The 11,316-nt window shown below is 48.1% G+C and overlaps 1 protein-coding gene across 1 annotated transcript; it reads right to left on the reverse strand.

Moving 5' to 3' along the window:
- Nucleotides 1-5,744: 5,744 nt before the first annotated feature.
- Nucleotides 5,745-9,166, reverse strand: LOC120835531 (potassium voltage-gated channel subfamily A member 2). The gene is made up of 2 exons (XM_040204551.2): nt 8,667-9,166; nt 5,745-7,833 (listed from the first exon to the last, which is right to left on the reverse strand). The coding sequence occupies exon 2, from the start codon at nt 7,693-7,695 to the stop codon at nt 6,211-6,213; it is 1,485 nt and encodes a 494-aa protein (XP_040060485.1). The 5' UTR covers nt 7,696-7,833; nt 8,667-9,166; the 3' UTR covers nt 5,745-6,210.
- Between the last annotated feature and the right edge of the window lie 2,150 nt (nt 9,167-11,316).

Genomic DNA, 11,316 nt, shown 5'->3' on the forward strand with positions numbered 1-11,316 from the left:
CAGACATCACGCGTTGACACCTGCTGGCGGAGCTTCTCGGATCACCGGGTTCCCTGCGACCTCTCTCCACTTTGTTTATTTATTTCTGGTGTGCTCTTTCATATAACTTCATGTCTCCTGGTATTATTTGTGCTTATGAGTCTCCACAAGAAGAGATTATTAGACCCATGAAGAATGAATCTGAATTGTTTTCTAGGCATACCTGTTTAAAATATTGCACTTCTGCTTTACTATAATTTCACCATATTTTAAAACTACATTATATACTCTTTACTATTCGGTGTATATTTGACATCGGCAGCTTTTAGTAACTTTTCACATGAATCCAGTAATTCCTAAAACTTGCCTGTAGTTGGGGCATCCGGTCACATTTGGGATATCGGAGTTGTTTCCCTTCAAACTTTCTGTTTTATGAAACATTTTGAACCCCAAAGAGATTAACAGCAACTATTTTATGTCAGCCACTTAACAACAACTTGAGTCAGTTACAACAGAAAGATGATACTCATTACGTGAGCATATTAGAAATCTTATGGCTCATAGTACTTGAATAATTCTTCAATGACATATATGTACTTAAGTAAGGACCTTTACTCATAACTATATATTTTTGGATTATTCTATTGGTTCAGATATCATTTAAATTGGCCTCTAATGAATACTATCTCCGTCTAACTGGGTGTTTGAGAAAAATGTGAATTTCTTTTCCGAAACGACACTCTAGAGGGCAGTAATGTCGTTCTCTTCCTTATTTGTTCTCATCACTACACAAACACGGATTCCACATAAACACCGAACCTCCATCTCCATTATTTGAATCTTTATTTACAGGCCAGACAACCAGGACCCGGTTCCCGCTGGAAGCAACCATTTCACCTCCACACATGGCTGCAGGTCTCCTCGGGTGATGACTGGTGGAGTTTACGCCTGTAAATGTATCACCTAACAAGGTGTAGCTAGGCAACACCCACCCCGACCCCCCCGACCCCCCTCTTTGGGTTAACAGCAAGTCCCACAGCGCTTGGCTCTAATTACCAGCTGATACGCAGCTATGACCCGTGCTCCTGTGGGCTTCCTCCAATCCCTGACAAACAACACTCCTCCCTAACAACAACAACAACAACAGGCGTCAGGCGTCAGCCGCCACCTGCGGCAGGCCCGTCTGCCCCCCCCCAACCCCATTTTGGGGGAGCCGCTCCATCCCGCCCGCCTCTCACCTTGTTTTGCCCAGGCGTCTGCAGAGTGCTGCACTGCATCGGGCGGATCAGAGCAAGAACGAAGGGACCCCGAGGGGCCCCAGCAGTTAAACCAAGAGGGCACTCTACGGCGACTGCCTGGGTAAACTGTGCAGGTGTGGATGCGACCTTGAGTTGATTGAGGGGGGGGCGGGGGAGGGGGGGGGGGGGGGGGGGGGGGGGCAAAACAGGGAGAAGAAAGCGGCGAATCACCCCGAGACATCTGCAGTAGCCGAATTCATGGAGCTTAAAAGAAGTGAACACGTTGTGTTTCCCAGAATTGGCTCGTTGCACACGGATGTCGGCACTGTGCTGCCATGAAGATTCCTCAAGAAATCCTCCTCTGCCGTCTCCCCTCCACCCTGTCTCCTCCTCTGCTCACGTTCATCCTCCTCCTCCTGCACCTCTCTCTCTTTCTCCAACAAAAAGGCTATTAATAGAACACCCTGCTCTCTCTCTCTCTCTCTCTCTTTTAACTGCAGGGAGCGTACACGGTGCACTTAAAGAGAGGGAGAAGCTGAAGATACCAGGAGGCGTTTGAAAAATGTCCTCCGCGCTGCCCGCGGCAACACAGATGCCAGGTGTCCTAAAAATAAGAAGAAAGGGCCCGGTGATCAATTCGTGACGTTCGGCGTCGGCGCTCAGACGCTCTTGGGCTAAAATTAGCTCCTCAGATCATTTTTGCTGACTAAATACACAGCGAACGGCGTGAAGGAGGCTGCAGCAAACACTCGATAAACCCCTCTTGTGTATTTCTTCCTCCTTCGGAAAATCACTCGAGCAATAAAAAGTGACACACAATAAACACACTGAACACAACATTTTGTTTGAATTATTATTGGCTTCATTATTGATATTACTTTTTCAGGGTTATGATCGTTTGGAAGGAGTATATGCATCTTTAATTTCACATGTATTTCTTGTCCACAGATTGTCCTTATTGTCTTGTAAAGTGCAGATAATACTACGTTTTAAATCCAGACTTCTCATACAGTATAGAGTACGTGGTTTCTGATCCATCATCCAGTGGTTATTATTTACATTATTCTCTCACATTTCATTTCATAGAAAGAAAATCCGTTATCCACTGTACCAGCGTTGATGGAGGCTTTCAGGCCTTTATGAAATGAGGGAGGATGAAGTGGATGGGAGGGGGAGGGGGGGGTGCAACTGTACATATTGTTTCAGCGGATACACACACTAACAGTCTCTGGAAGGGGGGGTCGAACCAAAAAACAATGTTTGTCCTCAAACACACGCATGCACACAGATTGCATATTCATTTTCTTCGTACGTAGGAATTTCCTTTTTCTATGTGTGTATGTATGAGCTGACATCGCAGTTTAAACAGACAGAAGTTCAGAAAGCTCACGTTCACATTCAGCCAACGTGTGGGTGTCTGACGTCCGCCGGGCGGAATATTGCAACGGTGTTTCTCTCGTGGCTCGTCTCAAACGCGTCAAATAAACCGTCTTAAGTTACTCTGCATAGATTCCTCAGTGTGTTCACTGCTGGGCACCCTTCTCATTGAGTGGATTTGCTGGTGGGTGGGGGGGGGGGGGGTTGTTGTTTTTTTTCAAGTAGCTGTGGTGCTCCATCGGAACCACACACAGCTTCTTCTTAATGGATTTTGTTGTCGCTGAATGAAAAGATTTCACAGATTAAATCTGCAGGTCTACGGATGAGGATGACTCTACTCGTCATTGTGCTATAAGCAGAAATAACTGTGGATATTCAAACCCGTGAGCGGGCGTGTGCGAGTCGCTGCACTGAGTTGGTCTGAGGTATAGTGACGTGCCCGATTTCAACAGAGATAAATGCTGCATGTATCTGTAACATTCATCATTCACATAAGTAAAAAAAAAACAAAAAAAAAAAAACGATGGAATGCACACCGTAAAGATACAATGCATTCGCATGCATAGACAAATATTTTTGGTCGGACTGTGAGTGCCCCCCCCCCCCCCCCCCCCCCCCCCCCCCCCCCCCCCCCCCCCCCCCCCCCCCCCCCCACATATACAGATATATGCAAATGGTTGTTTCATGAATGCAGCTGTACAACCAGGCTATGACGCCGACATTCAGTGGTTCTCTCCCATACGTACTCACACACTTAGCCCCCCCTCCCCCCCCCACACCCACACACACACGTACAGACAACCCCTACACGGCTGTGCATGCACACACCAACACAGCAATAGTCAACTGATGATCGACTAGATCTTGGTTGGACTGTCGAGGTCCATTAAGGTTCATTCATTTTCACAAAAAAACAAACATCTTCGACTGCCACACAGACCCCTCCCATAAAAGGATTATGGGAATATTTCTAAATAACTATTGATTATGGTCCGACGTTGAGTTCCATACCTTTTTAACATCTCAATCCACCCTAATATCCCCTCTTGGGAAAGTAACAAATACAATTGCACCGCAACCCTTCCAACATACACGAGAGCAGACACAGAACAGAGAGACGACGCCAGAAGCCTCACGCCGGGCAGTTGGACGGGTCACATCCTGAGCACGTGTCGGCAGCGTCATGACGATTTGCTACTGCGGGTTAAAGACCAAAGTGAGTAGAGACGAACATACGAGCACGGCGGAATTGGCCGAGACAGTTCTCGCTACGAGCCTCTTTCTAAAGCATCACTTATTTACTGAAGACGTCTGTGAAACGCTGAAGAAATGCAAGATCCTCAGGAGTGAAGTCAGAGGACCTCCCTTGGTTAGCCAGTATCTGCTACACTGCTGCTGATTATCACTCCCCATGTTGGCGCGCTGCTTTTGGCCGTCACAGCGGCAGTGTTGAGCCAAAGGAAGATGAATCTCAGCGGGACACAATCCGTGAATCCCAACCTAGTTCACATCCGATGCCAACTTTTAAAGACAGCTTGAGCTTCTGGCATCGCAACACGTCTTAGAGGACAACCGGGCTTTTTTGTTTTTATTCCAAATTTAAATTTGGAATAATTTAACTCAAAAAGAATCTCTGGCTCTTGTACGGGACGGTGGCGTTTTGGACACCGGCCTGCCTTTCAACAATTAATTCACAGAAGGCATTTTTTTTATTCCGAGTGAAGCAAACGTTTTCGTATCCAAACACGTGTCACGTTCGCTGGAAGATCCACGAGCAAAGAGTATATGCTTTTGACTTGGCGAGCAAGAGTGTGTCGCAGACATTCTCCGCCGGCTCTGAAACAGGAGGAAAATAGAAAAAAGTCCTCCGAACAATTATTATTGTCATTGAAAATAAACACATGGCAATGATCCGCGCATTGTGGAAAGTCTGTTGCTTTCTCTTAGACATTGACTAAGTTTTTTAACCCTCCAATGAAAGTATATGTGTACTGTATATGTGTCTTGTCTGTATACGTATATGTCATATAAGTCATAAATATATCTATTGTATCAATTACATTTTGTCTGGCTTCTTATTTGATCTGCATGCACTCTAGGAATGTTTTGTGGTCATGCAACATCAAGAGATTAGCGTAAACCTGGGGGGGGGGCATTGTTCTATACACGAATCCTTAAAAGTTGCTGTATTTATCATGACGACATGATCGTGTGACTGCAACTGGGATTGAGTGCGAGACTAGAATTGGAGCCTGCGGCTGGAACCACAGCCACACGGCGAAGGTTCAACGCGACGGCTTCCACATGGAATGTTAGTATCGAGGAGGACTTTGCCTCATTAGTATTCCTTAAGAAAGCCTCTAACATAAAGCTTTAGGTTTGCGTGACAGCTACCTGCAGTGGGCCTTTTTATAAGTGTGGATATGTATAGAAGGCAGTGTGCACACAAATATACAGTGGTGCCATGAAGCAAGTGGCAGTCGAGAAACAAGTGGAACTTCTCATTCTGAGAAAAATGTCATGCAATAATCTATTGGCTATATGTTTACTACTTACAGCACTTATCTACCTATCGGCTGTCAGTAAAGTCACAGTTAACCTACTATTTGAATATGGGTGTGCGTATGTGCGTGTGTGTGCAAAACTGTGAAGAACAAACAAAACAAGAAGAAACATTCAAGTTGTCCTCAAAGCTCTGCAGTAAGACCAGTTTTGGGTGAATGGAAGGGGGGGGGTGGGGAGCTTGCATTGCAATACAGACAGTAAGACCAAAGCAGTGAAAAGTCAAGGCTATCCTCAGTCATTCATCAGATACCGATGTCTGCTGGGAAAAAAAAAAAATGAGGTGTCGAACCATAAGCTCTGCGCTGACGGCTGTCATTCATCCTTGAAATAACGTGGTGTGCTTATCCACCAACCCCCGTCACACGAGTCGCCGCTGGCTTTACCGGCGCTGGAGGGAGCTCGCTTCATGCTCACTCATCCTCCCATTTCTAAAATGATATAGCGTGAGACAATTCTCATCTCATTGGCTCCAGGAAGCAGCATAAGTAGCACACGAGTAGGGCTCTTCAGAAAGCGCATGGCAGAGCAGGGGGCCTTGGGAAATAAGGGGACGAGGGACGAAAGCGGGGTCAGCGTGCCTTTTTTTTTTCTTTTTGAAAGAAATACTTTTTTTTCTTGCCTTATTTCTCCCATTTTTTCGTTTTGTGCACTAACATTGGCTACAGTTGTGAGCGGACATTTTTAGGCGTTGATATTCTTTTTTTTAACCAGCCACGCTCTCTCACACACACACACAAACACACACACACACACACACACAAAAAGCCAACTCCATGCAGAAATGCAAAATTCCACTCTGTTTGACAGTCATCAGGAGTTTTAAGGGCAAGTTGTGAGGAAGGAAGACAGGACGAGTGAGGAGTGAGCGGATGGTCTTTGCATTCTTTTTTATCCAACTGTCCATCATCATCATCATCATCACCATCATCCCGATTTCTATTGCCTTTTTTTTTTTCCCCAGCACACGGGAGATGGGAGGCTGTGCGCCTGTCCCGTCCAGTTGCCCGGCTCCGCATTTCCCGCCTTGACGCGGAGGAGAAGAAGCAGAAGACTACACGTCCGTGAGCATTTTGGTGATGTTTACGTAGTTTGTGTTGGCCAGCGTGCAGTTGGCCGTCTTAAGGTTCTCCTCCTGGATCTCCTCGCGGCTGTTGTTCACCGCCTCCTGGATCTCCATGTAGTCCGATTTACTGATGGTGGAGCCGCTCCGGCTCTTCTTCAACTCCTCGGACGAGTCGGCTTTGGCCACGTTGACCTGCAGGTACTGCGCCTGCTCCTCGCCTTCGGTCTCGCGGTGATAGAAGTAGTTGAAGTTGGACACGATGACAGGCACGGGCAGGGCGATGGTGAGCACACCAGCGATGGCGCAGAGGGAGCCCACGATCTTGCCGCCGATGGTGGTCGGGACCATATCGCCGTAGCCTACCGTTGTCATGGAGACCACGGCCCACCAGAACGCGTCCGGGATGCTTTCGAACTGGGACTCGGGCTCGTCCGCTTCGGCAAAGTAGACGGCGCTCGAGAAAAGGATGACCCCTATGAAGAGGAAGAAGATGAGCAGGCCCAGCTCTCTCATGCTGGCTTTCAGGGTCTGACCCAAAATCTGGAGCCCCTTGGAGTGACGGGAGAGCTTGAAAATTCGGAACACTCGCACCAAGCGGATGACCCTGAGGATGGCTAAAGACATGGCTTGCTGACCCGCCTGGCCGTCGTCCGGCTTTTCCGCGAGCTCCGTGCCAAGAGTGATGAAGTATGGGATGATGGCCACGATATCAATTATGTTCATTATGTTACCAAAAAAGCCGGCTTTGCTGGGGCAGGCGAAGAAGCGCACCAGAAACTCAAAGGAGAACCATATGATGCAGAGAGTCTCCAGGATGAAGAAGGGGTCAGTGAAGTAGGTGGATGTGTAAGTGATGATTGTGGTGTTGGTCTCAGGATAATAGACTTCAGACCTGTGCATGTCGTCATCATCATTGCGGAAAATGGGGAGGGTCTCCAAGCAGAAACTGACAATAGATATCAGAATGACCATAACAGAGATTATGGCAATAATCCTAGCAGGACCTGAGCTCTCTGGGTACTCAAACAGCAGCCACACCTGTCTCTGAAACTCATTGTCTGGAAGAGGACGCTCCTCCTCCTTGATGAAACCCTCGTCTTCTCTGAATATCTCGATGGCCTCGTCCCCCAGCTCGTAGAAGCGAATCTCCTCTGAGAAAATATCAAGGGTGACGTTGACCGGCCTTCTTAGCCGGCCCCCTGATTGGTAATAATACAATATAGCGTCAAAGCTGGGTCTGTTCCTGTCGAAAAAGTACTCGTTCCTCAGCGGGTCGAAGTAGCGCATCCTCTTTTTAGGGTCCCCCAGCAGCGTCTCTGGGAACTGGGAGAGGGTTTTTAGTTGAGTCTCAAAGCGAAGCCCTGAGATGTTGATGACCACCCTCTCGCAACACTCGTGGTCGGCCTCCGGGTCGTAGTCCTGCCCCGGGTGTGTGGCCGCCTCGTCAGAGGGGTCGCCGGTGGCGACAGTCATTCTGCAGGAGGTGGAGGCCTGCACTTTTCAGTGAGGCGGGGTCCTGCAGCTTGGAGAACTGCAGGCAGGGGCCAGGAGAGGGAGGGGGCTCAACGTCGTAAAGACCTGACGGCCACAGGATGTCCCCCTAGGATCCGACTGCATGCAGGACAGACAAAGCAGAGACAGACAACCAGGTCAGGCCCACCGCAGACATGATTCATACAAAACACTGTCAGAAGATTTTTTTTGTTTTTAGTTATAATGTCTTGAGAAGACAATCGATGCAACAATGAAACAACTGGTGTAAACTTGCCCATGACTCGGGCAAATTAATATGCAAATAAACCATCACCCCTGCATATAAATGGCTTCAATGCAGGTAAACTCTGGCACACTAGCACATGAAAGCAAACGGACTCTTGTAAATTAGGACACCGGTCTGCTGCAATGGACAAAATCCACTTAAATGATCGGGACTACTTTTTCTGCAGTAGAGCCCTGCATGAATACGGCAACGCAGCAAGCACCGAGTCCATATAGACAACATCCTGTCTAGAATATCATAGAAATCCACTGCAGTCTCAACGCACACACACACACACACACACACACACATATATGAGACGCTTTTAAGATTTAGTGCTGCACCAAACAGACACACACAGTCATACTAACTGACTTCTGTTTTGTTTTTGTTGGAAAATTTTAGTCTTGAGATGGTGCATGTCTCTGAAATATTCAAAAACCACCATAAATAATTTATACAAGAGAGGAAAGAGACTGTCTCTCGCCTGCATCTCCGCTCAGAGTGGCAGCGCATCGTTTCACTAAATAAAATCTATAGGAAACATTTAACAAGTCCATAACTGCCTAATGCCTTTCATAACATTACCGGATCAGTGCAAAAAGAACAAAATGCCAAGACTTTAAAACATACATATATTCAAAATCACTGAAGGTAAGCTGCTTTATCTTGATCTTCAACATACCTGCAGGCATCTTTTTTCACATCTGCTGTGAGTTCACGCTCCTGCCGGACGTCGGTATCAGCAAGGTGAATAACCAGCTGCGACAACCAGGTCGTCCGAGCAGGTAAAAAAAAAAAAATTCCAATGTGGGAGATTCGATGATATTCACCTCATGTTGTCTGCGGCATCCTCGCCGTGTACACCGGGTACAGTACGTGCGGGTGTGTCCTCGCTCTCCCCTCCCAGACTCCTTTCCTATCGTTGCCGTTGGATGGCGATTGGGATTGGCAACCAAAAAAAAAAAAAAGGGAGGAGGGAGGGAACCGATCGAGGAGGTGCTGGTGCTTCCCTCCACCGACCAAAGGTGCTGTGATCAGCACAATGATTTGCCTGCGCTGTTCGCCCTCCACGCCAGCATGACTGTGACGCGCTGTGGCTGCAGGCAGCCGCAAAGGTATAAATGGTCCTGATGAGAGGCTGCTCGGAGAGCCAACATCTGCAGAAGGGTGGGGAGTAAAAGCGATGCGATGCGAGGAGGAGGAGGAGGAGGAGGAGGAGAGGGGAGTGGGCAAAAAAATAAATCGTATTACCAAGCTTTCATAATTAGACGCGTTGTGGAAACGTGCGTCAGTTATTCCTTTCGTGTTAGTGTGACAATAAATCGGCAACTCACTCGGCCAATCTGTATGTGTATTGCCCGTTTAGGCGCGCCACGTGGAAACATGCACACCGTGGATTCGCTGGGGCAAGCGCGTCCGCACGTTTAGCGCACGCGGACACCGTCACGACACGGTGAACACGGACAGGTGTATTCAGGCACCGACTTGAAACGGCGCGCATGAAAGAATCGGCCGACGTGGCGGGCTCCGGGGGTGATGCAATAACGGGGCGCCTCGGTTCCCAGGGGCCCGTTTTATGCTGCTCGCCAGAAGGTGACAAAGTTTTTTTCTCCAGGTGAAAGATTTCTGAGTGAAACCTCTTTCTGCAGCAGTCGGCAGTGGCCGCTGGTGCTTAATAAAGGTTACAGTCAAACCTGCATTCGGGCACCGCCGCGCATACCAAGAGCCGTGCTGGTGATGGGAAGGGGGGGGGAAACAAAAACAAGGCGCTCTCCATCCGCACCGAAGGCCACGGCGCCACTCCTTCCACCTTATCTGCAGCGTGGGCAGTTTAAAGCGGTACAGCATCTCCAGCATCCTTCGGCCCGGATGCTTTCAGCGTGTTGTGCTTTATTCCAACCAGATTGGACAAACACAAGGTTTTTAACAAAGTACGCTGCACCTGCTTTGGGTTTTTTTTGGGGGGGGGGGATAAAACACTTGTCCCACAGACTCTGTGTTTTAGTGGGACGCCTCCCTTCATTCAGCTTCTCTTGTTGAAATTAGAATAACATCCTAAGGCAACAACGCTGATATATTCCCCCTCCTTGGCGACAAGCGGCATCAATAATAGATAGGAGGGTGACTAAAATAGATCAAAACCTCCATGACTGCGCTCGGTTATGCACACAGAAGATCAGAGGGGTCAACAGTAAATCCTCGCCCCCGCCATCAATACCGGAGCTGGGAATCAAAACAGCGCGGGCAGGAGCGACGTCCAGAGGAGCCAAAGGTCAGCGGGAATCCCTCGCATTCGAAGGGGAGGAGGTGGACGGGGTGAACGGGGGGAGGGAGGGAGGGAGGGAGGCCAGCCGGATTATTACTCCTGGCAGACACGAGACCACCACGCCTCCCCGCCTGGTCCCTTCCGTCCGTCTGCCCGTCTGCTGCCACTCATGCGGATGCCCCTCAATGTCTTTCGGTGGCTTTCCCCACTCCCTCATGGCAGCATGGCCATTATTTATGAGCCGGGGGCCGTTATAAACACATTTAATGAAGGACTTAAAGCTCAGTTCACTGTATTTGATGGTCGGGTTAAATTAAAGGCAAAGGGTCCCAGCACTGTGCGTGCTTTTATCACAAGTCGACACGGGGATGGATGATTGTGTGCAAGTTGGCAAATGATGGCGCCGTCCATTTGTTTCCAAGAGGTATTGATTTCCGATCAGATGCATTTCTGGAGCAGGAACCTTGATTTTTTTAAACTGAAGGGTCATTATCACTGAGCAACCAGCTGAATGGCAGGTGCGTTTGATTATCTTACAAATAATGGTTGATTGATGGTAGATTTCTATCATTAATGAAACAAAAGGTGGCCTGACATTCAAACCATTATTTACCATGTAAATAATCTATCGTTTTAGTGCAGTTTGCATTCAAGCAACTTTTGTATATTAATGTTAATGTCAAATGTTGATCAATCGAGGGCCCCTTTCTGATAGATAATACATACCGACCAGGGAACCCCAAGGCTTATTCCTATACTGTCATAGTACACGTCTTTCCTGGATCGCTGAATGAAGGCGAAAAGCGGCACCTTTCAAATACAAGCGCTCCCTATAAATATGTCAATTCTCAATTATCTATTTGGTCCAGGCTCGGAGACAACAGGGTCCGGGTCCGTACTCCGAACCAGATTCATGGTCGTCTGTCTGTAAGTGACCCCTGCTTTAAGTTTTCCAATCTAAACTCATAACCACTGAGTCAGTGCTGCTCTCTGCCTCAGTGCTCTTGACTGCAGTGCTGTTTTTACGAACCCTCTTCCCAAGGTCCGTTTAACCTCTTTACTCCTT

The sequence above is a fragment of the Gasterosteus aculeatus genome, chromosome 17, assembly GCF_964276395.1.
Source record: "Gasterosteus aculeatus chromosome 17, fGasAcu3.hap1.1, whole genome shotgun sequence".
In the NCBI taxonomy this organism is placed as follows: Eukaryota; Metazoa; Chordata; class Actinopteri; order Perciformes; family Gasterosteidae; genus Gasterosteus; species Gasterosteus aculeatus.

Excerpts from the sequence above, each read along its gene's own strand:
- LOC120835531 (XM_040204551.2), bottom strand. The coding sequence starts at position 7,695 with ATGACTGTCGCCACCGGCGACCCCTCTGACGAGGCGGCCACACACCCG.